We start from the raw sequence: 23,009 nt of genomic DNA, 5'->3' as shown, positions 1-23,009 counted from the left end.
TCACCCCCCTCATCCACCCCTCCTCAAGCCCTCCTCCCCTTTTGCCAGGTTCACCATTGACTGCAAAACGGTGTGAGAGACTGTTCCAGCCCTTCCCCTTCTATAATCGTTGACCACACCAACCCAATCAGCTATTATTAATTTTGATTGATGATAAGTAATTACTCTGGATTCAAGGGACAGCATAAAACAACGGTGGCTTTTGTTGAAATATTGGGACCGATGGGAATCAGAGTCGGGAGGGAGGAGAGGCAGATGTTTCTCCCATTCTCCGCGGCTAAAAACAATGCGTTTGGCTTCAGAAAGAAGAAGTGCCACGACAATCGCTCCCCGGAGAGAGAGCAAGCGAGGTAGAGAGAGAGCGAGAGAGAGATGCTGCTTGCGAAATTAGATTCAGATAAAAGCCGTTTGTAAGGTCAACTTCAGTGTGGACACAGACTCACAGTGGCTAAAGTTACTACCGGTAATCCCCAAATCTAAATCTATAAACTTTAATCTCTTTTGCTGGCCATATGCCAATTAAAACAACGTGTGCTTTTTTCTTTCTTTCTTTTTTTAGAAACTAAATAAAGCACTAATTTTACTGTGCGCTTTTGGAAAAGTAATTTGTCCCTGATCAAAGTCGCATAGGGTGGGAAGAAAAAAAATCTCTTTTCTTAAGCACTGGTTTAATCGCAGATCATCTCACCTTTTAAATGGCAATGGGAACTGATGATGATTAGCCCTATTGAGTCCTGGGTGCCCGGGCTCTCCAACTGGTCGTCTGATTGCATGAGGACATAAACATATCACCACCGACTCTGATTAGCAGTGGAGGGCCAGGGCAGGCTAATTCTTATAATTGCAAGTGACTTCAGCAGCACCTCGCTTTGATCTACTGAAACCATTTGCCGAGCTCGTCTTCCTTTCTTTTTCGGGTTATTCTGAGTTTACGTTGCTGCTCTTTGCGCGCTTTGTGAACGAAATTCTGATTGCCTGTTTCATTTCTTAAAGACCAATTAAAACTGTGTTAAAATAGGGCCTGTGTTCTCAACCTCTTTATGACTAAAAACAAAGTTTTATACGGCAGGGATATAAAAATGATACCGAACCTCTATCTGCTGTCTGTAAATTCACATTAAAGCTGTTTTCCCCCCGTGTAATAATTTTAAAAAGGTCCAGATCGTCTCCATCTAAACTTTTCCACCCAGTAAGTAATGGAACAGAAGAAGCGCTCTTTTTTTCGCCTGTGTTGTTCTAACCTCAAAAACCAAATCTAAAAATAATTTCACAACACACATTCAAATATCTCTAAAAGTTATTCAACATATTTCTGCTTAATTTGATTTCAATTTAAAATTTTTGAGGGCATACTGGATTGGATACCGGTGCTTCCTAAAATATTTTTGTGTTATAAATGAGTAATTTCCAGAAAAACGCGGCAATGACAAAACAGCCAGTAAACACACACAGAGAAAAATGACTACAAGCAAAAACATGACAGAAAAATATAAAAACACGAAACATGAAAAGAACAATGACCAGATCATGCAGCAGTAGTGGAAAACTTTATTTTCATTTAAAGCCTGTTTTAATCATATATTCATATAATTACAGGCATCTCAAACGATTAATGCAAATATTTTGATAGCAATACTCGATGTGCAAAACATAATTACTATGCTCCCTAGCGCTGACCTATGATAATAACTATGTATACAATTTAAAGCAAGTCGTCCTTTTTAAATTAAAGTGTAAAAGTAAGAGAAAAAGAAAAGAAAAAGTGATCAAAAAAGTAAAGAAAATATAAACCAATATAGCTGCAGCCCCACTGCATAATTTAATAATTCTAGTCTGTAGCGCCCTCTTGTGGTGCAACATCAAACGTGTTTCTGCGCTGAGACATGGATCAAAACATGACAGGAAACGACTCTGCGTCTGCCTCCTGAAAATCTTATGTATGGCAGCACGCAACCTAAAAAAAAATCTGTGTATTGATTCACATTGTTGGACTTTTCTCACCATCGATATTTGGTACAAATATTCACACTCAGATTGGACTTTTAGTGAATGTATCCTCTGAAATCCAGGAGAAGATAGTTCTTGATGAACTTGGGCAGATCGAGCTTTGGGACCACTTTGTGTACCCGGCCTTCCAGGAATCTCCTGAGACTGCAGCGAGCCAAGTGTTGCAACGAGCGAGGAGTCATTTCCAGGGAGAAGACTGACTCATAAAATTCTTTGTGTTCCTTTTTTGGACAGAAACACACAAAAAATAGATTTAACTGATGAACTGATACTAGATTGATGGCTCTATATTGATGCTTTGATATTCTGAGTTTAGTTTTGCAATCAGCTTATATTTAAAAATGAATGATTAAAAAATAGCTTTCTGAATATAAAATAATGATAAATTACTTAATGTTCTTTTCATTTTTAAAAGCCCTCATATTTATAAGAAACTACAATATTTTTCTCTACCTAAGATGGGTTGAGATGGGTCACTTTAAAAGTATTAATTTAAAGACAATGAAGACTAAAACATTTAACTAAACATAATAATAATAATAATAATTAAAAAATGGTAAACCTAATTCATAATTTCACATTTAAAAAGCTTGCCTTAAACACCTCCTCTGACACGGACTCAACCCAGGTGTCCGTGACTTTGAGGTGACTGTAGGCATTCAGGAGAACCTCAACAGTGCGTGGCGATTTGGAGCAGTGCATCAAAACCTGCAAGGTGCATCACAACTCAGAGCAAAGCAGTACGATTTAAACAATCAACATTTAAGTTCACGAGCAAGCATGTGACTCCATAGAACGGAAGAAATAAAGTAATTAAACACTTGTGAAATGAACAGATTGGTCTTCCCTCCAGGGGTTTAACTGGAAATTATGCAATTAGTGCTAATTAATCTCCTATTAACACTTGCCTAATTAGGAACCAGGCATTTTGTGTAGTGCACGTGGGTTCACTGATAGTTGTAGTCTGTTTCCCGCTGAGAGTGCAACACTTCATGTTGTGCCATGAGATGGTAATGATTTGAATGTGAAGTTGTGAAGTCTGGAATATCGCAAGGAACAGTGTAGTGTTTCAAAGAAATCTTAGTCAAGGTGTTACATGTGCAGTACTTGCTAATTATGCAAAATGAGCCACCTTGATGAATAATTGGCTGTAGCCGTGATAGCATGCTTCTCCACACGTTTTATTCTGATTCCATGTAATATTCAAGCATTTGGGTCCCTACCTTCGGAAGAGCACCGGGCCACACCCGAATGGAGCCGTGGTTGAGCAGAGAGCGGACAATCCTCTCAGGACTATGGGAAATCTTGTAGGCCACCACCTTCAGGATGTTGTGCATTGGAGCTTCACCTCCATAGTCCATGTTGTTAACACAGGCCCCATTTTCCAGCAGCAGATCCACTATGTCTGGGTTCGCATTCTTACAGGCCATGTGCAAAGGAGTGCGTTTGTCCTGTTCCTCAGTGTGGATGTTGGCCCCTGCGTTTATCAGTATCTGACACACCTTGAAATAATTACGGAGATCCTGTGCCTCCTGGGGCTGTGAGCAAGCAGAATTGATGGAGGTGAGACCCTCATAGTTCTGTTTGTCCACAGCAGCTCCATGACGCAGGTACAGCTCAGTGTGGTCTGGGAGGCCATTCCTGGCAGCCACATGGAGAGGAGTGTCATATTCATCTACAGTGCAGCCGTTGATTGCAGCTCCATACTGAAGGAGATACTTGGCACATCTGCAGACAGGATTAATAGAATCAGGTAGATCAGTTGTTCCTACACTTTAGATTTTTTTTTCCCTTTCAGATTCAAAGGCATTTTAATGCATTATGCTTTTTGTCAGCTGTTTATATTACAGCAAAATTTACAACTAGGGGCAGCAGCAGTCCCAAATTTAATATATTTTACTGTCACTTGTAGCTTCACCTCCTGCTCCTGGAATATGTAACTCCTGAAGGAGGAAATGACAGAAACAACAGAATGTTTACTCTGCAATAAATACACCTTTTGCTCAGGTAAATATACTCAGGGGTTTTGTTTGCTTTTATATAACCTTGCAGCTACAAGGATACAAGTTCAAGTACTGGTGCTTAAGAGTGACTGAACTAGATGAGGAATGAAAATACCCTTACATAGTTTTACTGGATTTCACTTACTCAAGGGATTCAGGGCTTGTACAAACATGCAAAGGCAGAAGGCCGTCCTCTGAGACAGCATTGGCATTGGCACCGTGCATCAGCAAGAGTTTGGCACACTCTGGTTGGCAGTTTTCACAAGCCTCGTGCAGCGCAGTGGTGCCGCCAGGTGCTAGGGCAACATCTGCGCCGCGCTGCAGCAGGAGCCTCAGGCAGTCCGCGAAGCCTCGGCCAGCTGTGATGTGAAGCGGTGTCGTCAGCTCCTGCTCATAAGTCAGTGACCACAGTCCTGCCAACAGGGAGCAAAAGTGTCATGAAGCCAACATTGAACTCAAGCCATAAAGTATATATGTCACATATATGCTTCAGCAGATATAGTATACAGCAGGGGTGACAAAAATAAGGCCTGGGGGCCAGAATAGGTATGGCAAGGCTTCAATCCAGCCCAGGGGATGGCTTTTGGAAAACATTAGATAGGGAAAACATTTTTGGAAATTCAACTGTATTTTTATATGTTTTACAGCTTTTCCCGCTATAAACTAATAGACATAGTTAAGTAATAGATAAAGAATGAAATGACAGAGAAGTACCTGTTTTTCTTGGTTAAAACATAAAACTTTCAGTGGAACAAAAACCTTAGGTTTTTAAATACATGATAGTCTGAGCTACCAGGCATTTTTTTGTACTTTTACACATTTATCATGCGGGAAAAACTGAGATGTCATGTTGAAACTACACTTCTTTATCTTATATTAAGGTACCTCTGGGATCAGATGTTTGGTTAAACATCCTTACACTGACAAAGTTGAGTTTCACCCGTCTCGCCCACTTAAAATCAAAGTGGACTGTATGTAACCCTCAATGTAATTTGACATCCCTGGTATACAGCGTAACATTTTAATGTACTCATAACATGTTTCATCAAAATCTAGTTTAACCTTGCTGATGCAAGATTAAACATAAAAATTAAGGACCTACTCAGGCCTCTGTAGTTAAATCTAAAGTTCTTCCACTCCTCCAAGTTGCTGGTGTCATAAATTGCATCAATAAGGTAGCCATACTCATCATCATCCACGATACCGAGGATAGTCAGCTCATCGCCCACGAGCAAAGAGTTCCAGAACTGCAGGATACAACCTGTAGCCTTGGCTGTGGCGATCACATCTTCTCTGTATTTCTTTTGTTTGCGCCACTTCACTCTAGGTGCTACGTAAGCCATATTACAGCGAGCTAATTTGTTTTTAAAATGTATTAGTTGTGAGGTTTCTCCTGAAGCACCACTTATGCAGGTTGTTTGTGCAGACAGGGCTATTTCAGGGAGGTGTTATGTGATATTGTGCTTGACCCTTTGAACCAGTGGCATGAGAGCCAATGACTGCATTGCATGTAACCTGCCTAATTATCCAGCTAATACAGTTTTGCAGTCTAAGAAATTAGAAGTGACACATTATTTCGCAACAACAAAAAAGTCCTTCATGATGTTTTGCCAGTGACGAAACAAGTTATTGAAAACGGACACTGACTCAGTCTTTAATGGAAGGGTCACAACTGAATCTAATGGATTGTCCTGTTGCACAGAACAAACAGATGACTCGCAGGTCTGATTATGTGGTGGGCATATGATGGTTTCTATAAATAGCTCTTCGGGTTCTGTGGCTATAAATATTGCATTGATTTATTGAGCGAGAGGCGCCAGATGCACGTTGCTCAGCAATGCACAGCAGTGATTTCTTTATATGTTTTTGCCTTTAGTTTTTTCGTGCATATCACAGGAAATATCGGTTGTGTTCAAACCATTCTGATTTTGGATGCCAATCTCGAGAAAATACGGTCCGATTCATGTGACTTCTTAGATCACTGATGAAGACAGATGTTGTCTCTTACCTTCCCCTCTGGCAGCCCAGCGCATTTCCCCTCCCTGTGGCTCAATGATGAGGTTTGCTGTGGATCCTCTAGGAAAAAAGTGCTGCATAGCCTCCAGGTCTCCTGTATACAAAGCATTGTGGATGACCACATCGTGGCAGACAGCTGGTGGCAGGGACTTCAGCAGTGCTCTGTTGTTGGCCTCCTTCTTCAGCATATAGCTACTCAGATTATGAGAGGCAAGTTGCCTGCTGTACTTGTATCTCTCTAGCGTGTCCTTGTCAAGTTCAAGAGAACGCAAGGCCATGGACGTGAAGACAAAGCTGCCTCTCGACATGCTTGTTGTGCGATATGTGTATGATTATGTCTAACAAGTCCCTTCTCTCTGTTTCTGTTGTTATTTCACTCTCTCTGGCTGATGTCCACTTTGTACCCGCCGGCTGTTCACAGGGTTGATTCACCGAGTTGTTTTGATATTCGGCATGAGACCCTCCCTGCAGCGTGACAAGTAAATGCTATTTTTATGTCTCACACGCAGCCACTCAAACCTCTCCTGTTTGCCTCCAGCAAAGTTATAAAGTCTCTCTGTTAGGCTGCTAGTATTAAACCCAGTGCATGCTGTTTTAAAAGTAATACAATGTTTACTAAAATTACATGTAATTTAGCAAAACTTTACCAAAAGGAGGCTTAAAAACTACTGATTTTCAGTGTGGTTCTTTCAACTTTTCCTACTTTAAATCTATTGAGCATAATAAGTCTGAAAAGTCAGTGGATGTGAACCTTTTTGTCCACTGTTCACCTTCACTGTTTTAACAAAAAAAAAAAAAAACATGTTAAAAAATAAAAAATCTCCAGACCTATAAGGTCAGATTTTGCCATGACATTTTTCTTAGAGGAAGAGCAAATAAGAATGCCCTATTTGTAAGCCCCTGAGTAGCAGGCAGAATGCCTTTTTCAGCTCAGTATTTTTTTTCCAAGAGCTTTAATGGATTTTATGTATCCACATGGCTCCCTGCATTAGAACATTAGGCTGAATGACTGGCAACCGCTGTGTCACTCTGCCCCACGTGTAGTGTTCTGATGGCAGAGGGACGGCACATAATTAAGCCTCTTAAGCCTACTCGCTAGGCATCTGACAAACATCTCTTTTGACTGATGAACAACCATTTTCCAGTAGTAGAAATTCTACCCAGCAGAAAAAAACTAAACAAAACAAAAAACCCAAAACAAAACAGATCTCACAGCTCTGTAGACACCAAGGATGGAAGGGTGACCTTCAATTTGACACCATCACCATCTAATTTTAGCAGTATTTGATACATTGCGTATCAAAAACACACTTTTTAAGGTGTATTTATCCGCCTTCATGTTGGAGTCTATTAAGATGCCTGCAAGCTCTGCGGAAAACAAAGTTTGCGCCACAGGTGGAGAAATACACGATATTGGCGAAGAGGTTTTACCTTCTTTTCTACTCGAAAACACAGAGGCAGAGCCGCATCTCATCTATACCTTAACGACTGTTCTGGTATGGAAATCAAGGTCATTTATTTTATGTTACAGTTGGTAATAGATGCCACATTAAACTGAAGGCGAGTAAGAGTTTCAACTTTGAAAACACACATTACCAGAGAGAGACTAGGAATATTGTTTTTGCGGCTGGAGTACATCCTTTTAAATGATATACATAATGAGTTTATAATATGCATCTGGGCTACCTCCTCTCTACTTTGATGTCTTCCAAATGGCCCGGGTGTCATCAGCAAAACATGTAGGCACTTTCCCGCCTCATTGACTCCCAAATGTATTTTAAATATCATTCCTGGTAACGCAATTATTTAAAACGCTGAACTAAACACTTACTAATGGGGAAAAAGACAGCCACTTCGATAAATTCATTTCTCAAATGGTGGGCATTCGTGTTTCCTTTTTTCCCCCCCCTTTTCTCTCTCTCTGTGAAGTGGAGGCAACTCTGATGATAACAAAAAAACATCAGCAGCAGTAACACCCCCTGCCCTCACAGCCCCCTGTGGACATATTAAATCTATGGTTTCCTCACATTACCCACCAGTAGCTGCCTCTCCAAGGCTTTCTGCATTGTGGTCAACCACCTTCCTATCCCAAGGCAGTCAGTAAGAGGCTGGACATCAGCAACGGCCCTGATGAGCGCGAGGCACTTCATTTATGCAATCATAGGCAATTAGTTCCCTCTGATTATGAGGCTCTTAATGCTATTTTGAGTACTGTGTGCCACAGTACTACAGAAAGAAATTAAACTATAGCCCTCCCTCCACACTGAGCAGTCATTTAATATACTGGGAACATAATGAAATGTACACAGTAATTACAGTAATATTAAATGCTAATGTGTTTGCAATTGGCTCTGCTGTTAGCTTAAGAGAGTCAGAAAGACCGTCCAAGTTTAGACATGGATCAATTATCCATCAGGTGTTTCTTATCTTAGTGGTTTATGTGTTATTTCATGTTATTCCTATCAGAAAAAGCGAGATCAGTGCCTGAGCAACTCTGTGCTGGTTAATACGCTAGATACACATTTCAGCACATGCCTGCCATGAAGTTTGCATTCAGGTCGTGGAACAACTGATAAGAGATGATAGGCAAGTTTAATTGGCTATTGACATTATCTAAAGACAAGCTAGCTGTTGCACTTACTGTATGTATTTTCCGATTTTAATCCGGGCTCACTTGTTCTAATTTTCCTTGTATCATACTATAGTTCATCCAGTTGTATTAAGCTAGGCACACACAATCTGCTTTGCATATTTCATACCATTAAACATCTTGGATAACTAATCAGCAATGCTTTGCTTCTATACATGTGACACATAAAAGTCTACAACTGGGCTTAGGTGAGGTTTCCTGTTTGCAAATTTTCCTCAAATCTCATCACAATGCTTGAGATGTTGGTGAAGAACCTAAATGAATTTATAGAGCCTTGAATTGAACAGTAGCCCCAGACCATTCAGTGGAAGCATGATTACTTTTTCTGTATTCTTTCAGCCCTTAGCCCACTACCTATAATGTATTGTATGGGTCTTTGCAGATTCCAATTGTCTCTCAATGCACTGATCACCACGCAAATAGCCCTCTGTTTCATCATGACAATTGAGAGGTTCATATTTCAACCTAATAGTCCTGTATAACTTTAACCATCTATCACAACCTCATTTCATTGCGGTTGCAGTTAATACGCGCTTCCCTGCCAAGTGGAACATTTTCTAATGATGCACTCTCACATGAAAACAAGGCAAGTCATCCCAGGCTCTGCATCACTCACTAATGCACCCATCCATAATGTGTTCATAGCAGTCTGCCTAAAGGAGACAGCGATGACTACTACTAGGCATGGGCATAAGAGGGGATATGGGGAAGAGTGCAAGACACAAAACCTAAATGGCCACGATTATTATGAACAAAGTCACTGCCATTAAAGGCTGTATCACCCTCATAATAACGTCTCTAGATTTCATATCATTACCAAGAATACTAGGAAATATCTGAGATGGTATCTCAACAATAACAGTCAGTGGCAACCTGCATTATCACAGTAAGTCTGGCTTTGTGGGACGTTGATAAGTGCAGTCTAATAGGTGTATGTAAAGCCCGATGTAAACACCATCCTAATTAGAGAGACCTTTATCAGTTCCTCCGCTTTATGCAGATTGAACTGGTGCAAACGCTAGTGTCATTATCCTGTAATCAAGTAGCATTCAGCTGATGGTGCCGTCTCTTAAAAACCTGATTATAATGCATAACAAGGACACAGTGTTGCTTTATCTCCTCTGTTAGTTTATAAATATTTCAATTTTAAGGATGACCTAGCCAGATAAAGATCTTGCAGAGGTTTGCATGAACTTCATCATAAGTGAAAAGATTGCTGTATTTTAAAATATAAGTAAACAGAGGGCTAGTGTGTATTTAGTCAAAAACAACACAAAACAAATGTTGACAACATACCAAACTTCGAAACTTATAAACACCACTAAGTTTTCCTTCAATTAAGTAATTGCTTTTATTTTATAAAATTATCATCTCATTTTTTCCATTATCATGATGGACAAAATTTCAGAAATAACTTTTAAAAATTATTTCTTTTACTTTTTTTTCTTCTATTTTCTCGTAGCTGGACAGACAATCCGGAAATGAGTTCAAATGATTAGTGACCAAAACCAAAGACACTTTTTTTGTTTCAGTACATGGCATAAGTCAGCATACACTCACACATGTTAAATAAACCTCCCTTCATTCTTTCATCGTCGTCAGGGTTAACAGGATGACTTGCTAGCTAGCTAAGCTATAGTTTAGCTAATTTTCTAACGTCACTTTTCATAGTTACAACCGCTCAGGTGCTTCTGATAATATCAAAACTGTTATGACGATGATGATGACGATGTCTGAAGTGAAAAAGAGACTATTATTTGTGGTCGTACAGACTATGAGGTCTCGAATCATAATAGAAAGTATACGTTAAAAAATCAAGGCGATATTACCTGGCAGTGATCAGGTTCAAGTTTACATGGTGAAACTGGAGACACCTGTTTAAGTGCCCACCTGTGCCTGCTGCTGTTGTAATCTGCATCTGTAATCAGAAAGAAAGTGTGATGTCATGTTTTAATCAGAACCATGTTTTCAATAGGTTTGTTATGGACGGCATCCAGCAGACATATAGATCCATACATTAGACTGTACCGGTGAAATATGGCAGACCTCTACCACACCATGTTCGCTCATTGTGGTAAGAGAAAATTCGCTAATGGAGCTTAATTTGGACATTCTTGATATATAGAAATATTCAAGCTCCCCGACAAAACATGATAGCATTCAGTGCACTAATGGGTTGCTAAGGTAGAATTTCTAAAGGGTTATTGCTGTTGTATTGACTTTATTGGCTTTTATAAAAGTTATCAAGCCGGTGAAAGGAATGTTAATGTTTAAATGCGGAGTGCTACTGGCTTCCAAATGAGTAATTTCTAGTTTGCCATCACACTGCGGTATACAACTTATGCAAGGATGAAATGCACAAGTCCCCTTTGAAGGTGCATCTGAACGAGATAGATCCAATTACCCCATCTAGTGGCGACACCAGCCACGATGGCTTTACTTTATTTGGGGGGGGAAGAAAATAGAAGATCATGGCTTTGTGAAATATTTTAATGACCAGCTTACAAATCTGCCAACTCTCAAGTTTAAATTCCTCAACATAACGCACTGGAAGTTTTCACTTGGAGCTGGTGTACTTGGTGACGGCCTTGGTTCCCTCAGACACGGCGTGTTTAGCCAGCTCCCCGGGCAGCAGCAGCCTCACCGCAGTTTGCACCTCTCTGCTGGTGATGGTGGAGCGCTTGTTGTACTGAGCCAGGCGGGACGCTTCTGTGGCAATCCTCTCGAACAGGTCATTGACGAAGGAGTTCATGATGCTCATGGCTCTGCTCGAAATCCCCGTGTCCGGATGAACCTGAGGGCAGGAAGAAGGGTTGCCATGCAACTTAATTAGAGGACAAAGAAAACCGAGGCAGCCGTAAGGTTCGTTGCGCCTTTCTTCTTCTTCACCCACCTGTTTCAAAACTTTATAGATGTACATCGCGTAAGTCTCTCTTCTTTTGGCTTTTCTTTTGGCTTTTTTCTCAGTTGAACTCTTCCCCTTCTTTTTGGATACGTCGTTAGTCATGTTAACTAGTCAAAACTGCTATATCCACTTATTCAGGAGCGGTTATCCCAAAGCTTGGCTGACGGGCAGCTGCTTATGTAGCGTGCCTTAATTAGTCATTAATTTACTTCACCTGGTTTGCTTCTCTAGGCTAGACTGATAGACATCAAAGTATAGCCAAATACTGACCATGAGAACGGTTATTTATCACAATAGTATTATTCCTTTTTTCCTTCGTATTCTGTGTTTTAGTGGCTTTATTTATTTAGTTTTACATTTTTTTTTATTGCAAGTGGAAGTAGATTTCTATATTTAGGATGTTGCGCCTAACAATGGTGTCCACTGGGTGGCGGACTTGCATTAGTTTTAAAGACTCGACATGCGCTTGAAAGCGGATTTCTATACTTGCTTTTGATTTAATTGCAATCCACTTTAATCTTCCTTCTGCCTCGTGGGTCATTAAATGTACCAAACATGTGGATGCTATTAAGCATCATAACATTTATCAACAACACCTCTGAGTTCCATTTGCAGTCATATCCAGTGTTTAGGTGACAATCAGCCAGACATGTAAGGTTATACGGTTTTCCGATAGATTAATGCGCACTGTGTTTATTAAAAATGCATGCCATTATGCGCAAGGTTGAATTAAAGCTTTAACCCCAGCCCCAAAGCCCAGAGTTCATTTTGTTCACAGTAGTATTTTTTAGTGTGACAAAATTAACTCTGCACTCTTAATGGGGCACAGTGGTGCAGAGGATTGGACTGCTGCAAGAAGGCTCGGTAACCCCAGGTGGCCAGCTGGCAGTCTTTTTGCCATCTCCTTGTACCTGTGAAGGTTTCCCCTAACCGCACCACTCTCCTCCCACAGTCCAAAATATGCAAGTTAGGTTTACTGGTGCGGCACGGTGGTTAGCACTGTTGCCGCACAGCAAGGAGGTCCTGAGTTCAATTCCACCATCAGGCCGGGGTCTTTCTGTGTGGAGTTTGCATGTTCTCCCCGTGTTTGTGTGGGTTCCCTCCGGGTACTCCGGCTTCCTCCCACCGTCCAAAGACATGCAGCTTGTGGGGATAGGTTAATTGGATAATCCAAATTGTCACTAGGTGTGAGTGAATGTGAGTGCGAATGGTTGTCTGTCCCTGTGTGTTGGCCCTGCGACAGACTGGCGACCTGTCCAGGGTGTACCCTGCCTCTCGCCCTATGACAGCTGGGATAGGCTCCAGCGCCCCTCGCAACCCTGAAAAGGGTAAGCAGAAGCAAATGGATGGATGGAGGTTTACTGGTGACTCTTAGTTGCCCAGTCTCTTTGTGGCTGTACTCCACCAGTGCTTTAAAGATAATAGAGCAGAGTGAATGGATAGATTGAAAAAAAAAAATTCAGTGTGATGCTAATGATTGTTTCCTGCCACATCCATCCACCCATCCATCCTTTTGACCTCTCCGGACATGTCCCCTTTCACATGTCAGAATTTATGCTTCAGCTGAACTTTTACAAATGCAAAACTTACATTATTTATGATGATTTTCATGATTACTGCTCTCATTAGCAAACAGAAATCATGTGTTTAAATATAGACTGCTGTACTAACTGTTGAAATTTCCTTTTTCTTTGTGTTTATTTTGAAAAACTTGAAATGGAAAACTTTTCATTTGAGGAGTAATACGACTATTACTGCCAGAAGTAAGGACAAATTAATGGTAGCAGGTAATAGAAGTGAGCCCATAGGTTTTTCACTCTTCTCTTTTAATGTTAAATACTGAATACAGGGAGTGCAGAATTATTAGGCAAATGAGTATTTTGTCCACATCATCCTCTTCATGCATGTTGTCTTACTCCAAGCTGTATAGGATTGAAAGCCTACTACCAATTAAGCATATTAGGTGATGTGCATCTCTGTAATGAGAAGGGGTGTGGTCTAATGACATCAACACCCTATATCAGGTGTGCATAATTATTAGGCAACGTCCTTTCCTTTGGCAAAATGGGTCAAAAGAAGGACTTGACAGGCTCAGAAAAGTCAAAAATAGTGAGATATCTTGCAGAGGGATGCAGCAGTCTCAAAATTGCAAAGCTTCTGAAGCGTGATCATCGAACAATCAAGCGTTTCATTCAAAATAGTCAACAGGGTCGCAAGAAGCGTGTGGAAAAACCAAGGCGCAAAATAACTGCCCATGAACTGAGAGAAGTCAAGCGTGCAGCTGCCAAGATGCCACTTGCCACCAGTTTGGCCATATTTCAGAGCTGCAACATCACTGGAGTGCCCAAAAGCACAAGGTGTGCAATACTCAGAGACATGGCCAAGGTAAGAAAGGCTGAAAGACGACCACCACTGAACAAGACACACAAGCTGAAACGTCAAGACTGGGCCAAGAAATATCTCAAGACTGGTTTTTCTAAGGTTTTATGGACTGATGAAATGAGAGCGAGTCTTGATGGGCCAGATGGATGGGCCCGTGGCTGGATTGGTAAAGGGCAGAGAGCTCCAGTCCGACTCAGACGCCAGCAAGGTGGAGGTGGAGTACTGGTTTGGGCTGGTATCATCAAAGATGAGCTTGTGGGGCCTTTTCAGGTTGAGGATGGAGTCAAGCTCAACTCCCAGTCCTACTGCCAGTTTCTGGAAGACACCTTCTTCAAGCAGTGGTACAGGAAGAAGTCTGCATCCTTCAAGAAAAACATGATTTTCATGCAGGACAATGCTCCATCACACGCGTCCAAGTACTCCACAGCATGGCTGGCAAGAAAGGGTATAAAAGAAGAAAAACTAATGACATGGCCACCTTGTTCACCTGATCTGAACCCCATTGAGAACCTGTGGTCCATCATCAAATGTGAGATTTACAAGGAGGGAAAACAGTACACCTCTCTGAACAGTGTCTGGGAGGCTGTGGTTGCTGCTGCACGCAATGTTGATGGTGAACAGATCAAAACACTGACAGAATCCATGGATGGCAGGCTTTTGAGTGTCCTTGCAAAGAAAGGTGGCTATATTGGTCGCTGATTTGTTTTTGTTTTGTTTTTGAATGTCAGAAATGTATATTTGTGAATGTGGAGATGTTATATTGGTGTCACTGGTAAAAATAAATAATTGAAATGGGTATATAATTGTTTTTTGTTAAGTTGCCTAATAATTATGCACAGTAATAGTCACCTGCACACACAGATATCCCCCTAAAATAGCTAAAACTAAAAACAAACTAAAAACTACTTCCAAAAACATTCAGCTTTGATATTAATGAGTTTTTTGGGTTCACTGAGAACATGGTTGTTGTTCAATAATAGCATTATTCCTCAAAAATACAACTTGCCTAATAATTCTGCACTCCCTGTATATTTCAGTCTGGGCTGGTGTAAATGTGTGATTGTGGCTGTTTGCTTAGTAGTGCCGTGTTTACATCTCTAAGCTTGTGTTTGATCCTGGGCTCTTTCCATCCCCGATACATGTAAGCTTTTCATGCTGATGATTAAGATTAAATGTTTATGCTCCAGGCCTGTATTTATTCCAGGTATTGTTGTTGTTGTTTTATCTGGAATGAAAAGTTTACCGTCCAAATTGGCCTTCAGCATGTGATCTATTCATTAAATAGGATATTCAAGGACGAGTTAGAGCCAACGTGATTATAAAAACATATCAGCATTTGACTTTGTCTTTAAAGCAGTGCGGTTACTTTTTTTATTCTTTGAAATTCTCAGCATTGTTGCATCTTTATGATTTTAGTTGGAAAATATTTTCTCCATATAGCAATAAGATATTTCCTAGCACTGGCACGCTAGTGAACGTGTTAGACAAAATTGCAGTCGAAAGCTTTATCAATCTTGTCTGATCCGTTTGTGCATACTGGAGGTCTTAGCTTCTGTATCAACAGCAGTTTATCTGTTTGATCGATGAGCTCCAAGGTACAGGAAGTAAACTGAATACAAATGATTCACATACAAATCTCTCTAAACGGCGTAGCACCGTGTTATGCTCATTCATTTCCATCATAACAAAGCTTTCTACAGCCTTAAACATGTTTGAAGTGAAATTTGAAATACATACAATTTATTTCCTTATAGGTGTCTACAAAATGTAGGTAAATTTGCTTTTCTGAAATAGGCACTTTAGGTTGCTTAAGGCAACTGAATTCTCTAATGCTTGAAAACTCTGGACTACTTTTTAAAAAACTTGAATCTGCAGTTCTGTCAAGTGGTATCTGCTCATCAAAAAGCATACATAATTTATATATAGCGTTCAGCTAAAACATTAAAGTCACCGATAGATGATGTAACATTGCATTGCATTGTCTGCTAGAAAACAATGAGCATTTGTGTGGATGCGACTGACTACCCACCTAAATATTGCTGCAGACCAAGCATGCCTCTATGGCAAAAGCGCTCCCAGGTAGCAGCAGCCTCCCCCTGCACGATACTGGGTTTGCACCTCACAGCAAAAGCTGCAAAGCATCCAGCTCCAAAAGATCCAACTTGATTGAGCTTCCATACGATGCTCTAATGACGATGATGATGATGATGATAATGATGACAGGTTTCACAGAGGGCCCACTTCACAGCCACACTACAGGAGACGCCCAGAGGTCTAGTGTCCTGTGCCCAAGCTGTTCTGGTGGAAATTAGACAGTATTATGCAATATGAAAAAAAAGTGTATTGCAGAAAAAAAAAAATCCATACTATTTAACTTCACCCCCAACTGGGTGTGGCAGGTAGCTGCCCCTCCCTGTATCTGGTCCTACCAGAAGTTTCTTCCTGTTAAAAGGAAGTTTTTTCTTTCCACTGTCGCCAAATGCTTGCTGATAGGGGGTCATCCGATTGTTGAGGTTTTCTCTGTATTATTTTAGATCTTTACCTTACTATATAAAACAACTTGAGGCAACTGTTGTGATTTGATCGTGCTACAAATAAAACTGAAGTGAACTGAATTAAAATTGAATTGAACTGAGCTTAAGGATTTACTCTTTATCACTGAACAGATGTCGTAGATTTAAAATTGTCTGTCTTTCTTTTTCTGTTTGAAATTTGCACATTTGTGTTAATCAGTGAATTCTCAGTGTTAACACAAAGTGTTTGAACAGAGCCAAATTTCTTCATAGTGCTGCATTATGCCAGTACTTATTCCAGAGTCCAGGAATTTGTCTTTTCCTGTCGCAAGCACACATTGAGCAGTAGCTTACATATGAATCGGCTTTTTATCTCAGAATAGCATTTATGCAAGGTCATTTGCAGCAACTGTCACCGATTAAGTAGCAGCCATTGGATGAGAAGGCCATCTTTTTGTTTCTGTTGTTTGACAGATTTTTGCTGCTGAACTTTTGCAACTCAGAAGAAAAGATGAGAAAAAAAGGTGAATCTGTCTGACTGTCACATACAAAAAGTGAGATGTTGTTCTTTTTTCTTCTTCTTCTTCACAGTTTAATGTTGCTTAAGGCTTTGAAACATATTTGTTTTATTGTATTCTTTTCTATAGAGTTTGTTGCCCCTTAGAATGAAACTCGGCTCGATATCTGCAGTTATTACAGCTCATGTTGTGTCTCAATGATGTATACAAATACATCTGTTTCTGTGAGCATGCCCACACTTTCATTTTGCAGTCATTGAATGAGCAGTCCAAAGCCTTGATAACAACACAGCATTGTGCTTAACATTGGTTATAAAGTCTTAACCCCCACCCTGAAAAAGGCAAGACTAGAAAAAAAGTTCAAACGTTTTGACATAATTGGTCTTATCTAATGGGTAACCTCTGGGTAACATGTGGAGGTGTGTGTGTTGTGGGTGGGTGAGGGGGGGTTTGTTTTACACAAACAAAGTGCGAATAGTTTTAGGTTTAGTGCTATTAAAGGAACTGTACCAGGCTTATTAAATTATTGAGATAAAAAATGTGAATGGAGACCCAGTAAATACTGAATCTTACAGTGCCTACTTATTTAAGCTATTTTTATAGGTTTGTTGTGTTTAACTTATTTGTTTTTTCAACTTTAACTTTTTTAACTTTTATTTGCTGTAACAAGAAATGTCCTAGCTTTGAATAACTCTTCTCTTATCTTGTCTTAATGAAGAGTACATAGCCTGAAGTAGAAGGATAATTTCCAACATTACTCATGTGTCTGCTCTGCAGTGGGCTATTTATCATTAGATGGTTACAGTAACACCATATTTCTGCTGCATTTATGAAATTATAGAACAACAATAACTAAAATTGTGTACTTTTTATTACGTAAAGATGAGAACTGTTGTGAAGTGGAGGAAAAATGTCCTGTTTAGAGTGACTTTGCCAAAGCTCTAGAGCTACTTTGTAGTTAATCAAATGAAAAGGAGGCTGGTTTGATATCCAGTAGAGCGATTAGCAGTACGATACCTCTGAAGATACTAAAAGTAAACAAACAATATGAAAGTTTCAGTTTCATTTTCCAACTGCAGATCAAGCAGACCAGCAGCCAGTGTGAGCAAATAAATGTGTCCAAACACTGTGAAATCCTCTGTTTTCCTCCATTACTTTTTTGTAAAATTCATAGTTAGAGGGACTAAAGAAGATTTTATGTGCCTACATCCATACTGCCTGCTGTAATTGAGGTTCAGCAAAATTAAGAGGGTGTTTTTCATAATCATGTGATTCTGTTTTTTGTAAAAGCTACAGGGAGGGATGGACAAGAGAGCCTTAGATTCATTTTGACCTCTTAGTGTGTTGATCTGAGGCAATGGTTCACCAGCCGAGTATCAGTTCCACCACAAGTTGATTTCCAATCCTTTGCAGAGATTTCAGTTTCCAAATCTTCGTTCCATGCATTCAGCTTAGATTGTGAACTCTGGTATGAAAGAGCAGATTATAAAATTGTGATGCGATTCCTTCTTTTAAACAGCCCTCTGTTGTGACATTTTCAGCAGGTGTTAGTGGAGATCCAGTATGTGAATTATGTTGAAGCTCTATAAAGCTTTGCAGCTGTAGAAAGTGAAAAATGCTTTCTATTCAGATTAAAAATGCGTCTCGGTTATTGAAAAGACATGATAACATCAGAGTTTGGATGATAGAGATCTTAAATCTTTCCAAGCCCTTAAGAAGCCCAGCATTTAAATGTAGCATCTGTTCCTGCGGGGATGAAAAAGCGGTTACTCCATATTCTGCAGTGTTGTGACAAAGAGTTTGGCTCTTTAACATATTAGGTTTCAATCACATGTTTTAACAACTGAAGCACCAATCTGCTTTTGCACTAACTCTGTTACATTTATTGACTTTGTTCTTATAGTCACAGTAACATTGTTACAAATGTGCTTGTGCCAACTTTCGAAAACTGTATATTGGAAAACAAAGTGCTTAGAGGCTGGGATCACACTTTTAATATAATCAATAGTTCAGGGTCTGTTATTATGTCTTCATCCTGGCACTGCCCCCTCCAGTGCAGTGTTGCATCTTTGCTTCTCATTCTTTACTTAATGATATATGCGCTCTTAAATGTCATCTGCTTTAATACCGTGTCCAGTTGCTAACAGGGTAATCTGTTCTCAGAGGTGCTTGCCAAATCTCCATAACTTGGGCACTGCATAGAAGGACTTGCTGTAATTGCTCTTTTTTTTAGCTCTGCATCATATCAGGGCGGTTTGCTTGTCATGGGAATTTTTTGCTGAACTGTCGTAATTATAGCTCATTACTTAATGTCCAGCACCGTTTAGAGTCACATAAAGTGGCAGCTGTAATCACGTGCTGTTTTCACATTTATTGTCAGACCAGGTAAAGCTGTGTTAAGAGTACTCTGAAGATTGCCAAAGGTTTTGCAGCCTCGTTCTCATGAATGAGAATGAATCAGTGTTTGTGACTGTGTATACATTTTAATCTAAACTCTTACAATCATCCCAGTGATCTGTTACAGTCAGAGCACAAATAATAGAAACTATTTTCAGTAAGTCTTCCAGGCGGATGCATTTGGTCACATTTCTGGCAGTGCTGCAAGCTTTTATGGACGAATATACAACACATTCGGTTTGAGTCCACAAAAACAAAAAACAATATATGGAACTGTAAACTAGATATCTACCATTTGAATGAAGTATTCTACCGTATATAGAAAAATGGAGGAATATAGATTATGACTTAAAGCTTAATTGTATCACACATTACTTCATCATTGTTTGTATATAATGAGAAAACAGGTTCTCGTGATCGCTAGTAAGCAGTGTTTATGACACAGACACATTATATTGTGTCCCTTATGGTACATAGTCCAAAGCCCAGAGGTGCTTGGGGCCTGGAAATTTTACAGAACATTAGTTAATAGTTTAAAGTCAAATTCAAAGGCTCCTTCAAAGAGAGTACAGTGCTTAGTAGTGCCTTAAATATTACTCTTCCTAATTAATATTCACTGCATTATGCTGTGCATTCTACCATCCACTTGAAAGCCAATTACTGCTGAAAAGTCTCCCACTTTCATGCTGCAACTGCAACAACAGGCTTACCTGCTAGTGTGAATTTAGGTTTGTTAATGTTAACACAGGATGATGTTATCAAAATATAGAAAATGGAAATAAATACAGTGTGAAAAGCATTTGCATTTTCTGAGTGTACGTCGAAAAGAGAATGCAGATGTATGCAAAAGTGATGATGAAAATCACTATAAGATAAATACTGAATATTTATTGAGGTGTGTACGAATGTTTCTATGTTTATTCCATTAAGGGTGATTCATCTACTTTAAATTCTAATCAAGAGGATTTAAATCTATTGAGGTTTTAAATGATTGTTTGGTTATAGTGAAAATATGTCAGTATTGTTGCTGTTGGTGTCACAAAAGTTCCACTTTAATGTTTTCTGTTTTTCTAATACAAGTGAGTGAAGGTAGCAGTGGTGCAGATCTTCAACAATCTAATGATCTGATTTGATTTGTTAGTGCCGTGATTTCATTCAGAGTCACATCTCGATTCAAAAGGATACTTCATGTCATGTAGAGCATAGGACCCTATGCTCTACATGACAGTACATTTAGAAAAAAACGTATTGCTTCTGTGAAAGGATGGCTAGGAGAAAGCCCTTTCTCTCTAAGATCATGACAGCAGGGCTTAAGTTTGCAAAGTTGCATCTGAACAAATGATAAGACTTCTGGAACAATGTCCTTTGGGGAGACAAGACCAAAATGAAGATGTTTGAGATGTATGCACAGTGCCACATTTGGCGAAAACCAAACGCAGCATATCAGCACAAAAACCTCCTACCAGCTGTCGAGCACAATGATGGAGGGGTGATGATTTTGTGATGATTTGATTTGCAGCCACAGGACCTGGGCACCTTGCAGTCACTGACTCCTCTGTATACCAAAGTATTCTAGAGTCAAACATGAAGCCGTCTCTCTGACAGCTGAAACTTGTCCTGGGTTTGGGTACATGAAGAATCAGGGGAAAAAAGCAGATGCTGTTCTGTCAATGTTCTTTCTCTGCTAGTGGACAACAGCTTCTCTTCTTCTGCATAGGTACTTAGGGAAAGCCATCATTATCCAAAAGGCGTGCAGATGCAGGGCTTTTGAAGCAAAACACAATATATAGACAGTTTTTGTTTTGGGTTTTTTTTGCTTGTCACAGTTTGTGGGAGTTTTTTTTTTTTAAGTGCATCAGTTTGTGTTCGACAGATTGTTTCATTAGGTAGTGCTCAAGTTCAGTGCCCTTCTCCACTAATCTGTCATTGTTGTGAAATGTTTACGAAATGTAACTATTTGCACAGTTAATTATGAAGTCATTAAATGTGAAACAGTCCCAAATTCATTTTAAAATATTGCTTTTCCACCTTGTTTATTTGAACAAGGGGTTTTTTTTTCTTTGTTTTTGTTGTTTTTTTGGTGTTTGGGAATTAACTCACAATCACAGAAAATAAGAATCACAGTTCTAATGTATTGCATTTTTTCTAGTAACATTTCATCACATTAACAAAAGCCCAGCCCTTGCAGAGGAGGTTGGGTGTTGTTGCTGAACATGTGTTTTTCTACATATTGTCTTATCAGCAAACAGCAGAATTGGCTGTTTTTAGTGCAGGGACTGCCACATCTAATGCTCCCTGCATCCATTATGATTTAATGCTTTCCTGTCACTTTACACAAATATGTATAAAGTACCAGAAGCATTTAGCCAAATTCCTACTTGATTTCTGTTTCAGGCAGTAATTTGACGGCTGAATCGTATTCATTTTCAAATATTGAGACAAGCACAAACCGCTTCTTTATCCAAACATCTTAATCAAGCTAATGACATTTTGACAAGCAATAAAATGAGACAAATACAGACGTGTCATGATGTTATGAGTTATTAAAGTGGCTTAATCTTGCTCTTATATTGTGGTGGGAAAAAAAATGCAACTGTCTTGTAGTTTGGAAATTGTTATATTGTAGATTTTGTTTTGGTAGACATGTTCAAAGCCTGTGTTGTGATGGGTAGATTTTAAAAGTGCAACAGCCTGTCACTTCAGGCATCATGTTCCATTTCCTTCTGCGAGCATTTTTAAAATTCCATCTCAGCTTTGACAAATGTCTTTTTTTGTGGGTTTATGTGAAATGTATACCTCTGTAGTACTCTGGCTATAGGTTCCTATGGGCTCCACGGTTGCCAGGACAGGTTATTGATGCCTAAAGGGCTGTGGTCTCATCCCTGGCAGTCCACCTATTGTTAAGATAATAAGTGATCCCTGAGTAGCCAATGAGTGATCGTCTTGTTTGGTTCCAGGAGAAATTGAAGGGCTTGTCAGAATGGTGAGGTGAACTTTTGACCCCACAAGAAAAATCACCAATTTCATTACTGGTCAAGCCTAAACTGTAATTATACACACAACAAATAAATGTTCCAGGACTGCTGCAGAAAGACTCTGAAATGCTTTGGGATTTTTGTATTGCTTGAAGCAAAAAGAAAATGTATATATGTGCTATATATGTATGTATGTGTGTGTGTATATATATATATATATATATATATATATATATATATATATATATATATATAAAATGTCTTTTTGTTCATTTTTAAAATAACTTTTTAAAATTTTTGTTTTATTTTTTATATATAAAAGACAAAATGGAAATCTCATCGATGACTGGATTAATACTCAGTTATAATTATATTAGGTGGCTTGGAAGCCATTTTTTCACACTTTACTTGTTGACATCGTTATAAAAAGGTTAACATGTGGAAACTTCTGGAACACCATTGAACTCTTAATATGTGCATCGATGCAGTAAACAACCTGTGGCATTGTTTGAGAAAATGGTTGATGACACAGTGACTGGACAGTAGGTAGGAGCAGATTAAGAAATAATAACACAGTGATGGTGATGTCCAGATTGAGAGACTCCCCTTGTGAGCACAGAGACACAAACAAAGCAGCCATTCA

The 23,009-nt window shown here is 39.5% G+C and overlaps 2 protein-coding genes across 3 annotated transcripts; both read right to left on the bottom strand.

The window, feature by feature from the left end:
* Nucleotides 1-1,535: 1,535 nt before the first annotated feature.
* On the bottom strand, nt 1,536-6,437 carry asb10 (ankyrin repeat and SOCS box containing 10). 2 transcript variants are annotated; one of them, XM_085389178.1, is made up of 5 exons: nt 6,019-6,437; nt 4,156-4,423; nt 3,231-3,735; nt 2,602-2,715; nt 1,536-2,228 (listed from the first exon to the last, which is right to left on the bottom strand). In XM_085389178.1, the coding sequence occupies exons 1-5, from the start codon at nt 6,332-6,334 to the stop codon at nt 2,043-2,045; spliced, it is 1,389 nt and encodes a 462-aa protein (XP_085245304.1). In that variant the 5' UTR covers nt 6,335-6,437; the 3' UTR covers nt 1,536-2,042. The 2 variants fall into 2 exon arrangements, with proteins under 2 accessions (XP_085245304.1, XP_085245305.1); XM_085389179.1 differs by lacking the exon at nt 6,019-6,437 and adding an exon at nt 5,113-5,428.
* Nucleotides 6,438-11,145: 4,708 nt separating this feature from the next.
* On the bottom strand, nt 11,146-11,692 carry h2bk1 (H2B.K variant histone 1). Its single transcript, XM_085388590.1, has 2 exons — nt 11,570-11,692; nt 11,146-11,470 (listed from the first exon to the last, which is right to left on the bottom strand). Exons 1-2 carry the CDS (start codon nt 11,681-11,683, stop codon nt 11,234-11,236), a joined length of 351 nt encoding a protein of 116 aa, XP_085244716.1. The 5' UTR covers nt 11,684-11,692; the 3' UTR covers nt 11,146-11,233.
* Nucleotides 11,693-23,009: the final 11,317 nt, after the last annotated feature.

Source organism: Rhamphochromis longiceps, linkage group LG18 (genome assembly GCF_057381845.1).
Source record: "Rhamphochromis longiceps isolate RC_006_pf linkage group LG18, R_longiceps_female_GT1.1, whole genome shotgun sequence".
NCBI lineage: Eukaryota > Metazoa > Chordata > Actinopteri > Cichliformes > Cichlidae > Rhamphochromis > Rhamphochromis longiceps.
This window is presented reverse-complemented; position numbering and strand designations above follow the sequence as displayed.

What these genes read in the sequence shown, in the direction of transcription:
- h2bk1 (XM_085388590.1), bottom strand. Translation starts at nt 11,683, where the DNA reads ATGACTAACGACGTATCCAAAAAGAAGGGGAAGAGTTCAACTGAGAAA. An exon ending in TCTATAAAGTTTTGAAACAG is followed by an intron (nt 11,471 to 11,569) that starts GTGGGTGAAGAA and finishes TCCTGCCCTCAG; the next exon opens with GTTCATCCGGACACGGGGAT.
- asb10 (XM_085389178.1), bottom strand. Translation starts at nt 6,334, where the DNA reads ATGTCGAGAGGCAGCTTTGTCTTCACGTCCATGGCCTTGCGTTCTCTT. An exon ending in ACAAGCCCTGAATCCCTTGA is followed by an intron (nt 3,736 to 4,155) that starts GTAAGTGAAATC and finishes TCCTGTCTGCAG; the next exon opens with ATGTGCCAAGTATCTCCTTC. An exon ending in GGCCCGGTGCTCTTCCGAAG is followed by an intron (nt 2,716 to 3,230) that starts GTAGGGACCCAA and finishes TGCACCTTGCAG; the next exon opens with GTTTTGATGCACTGCTCCAA.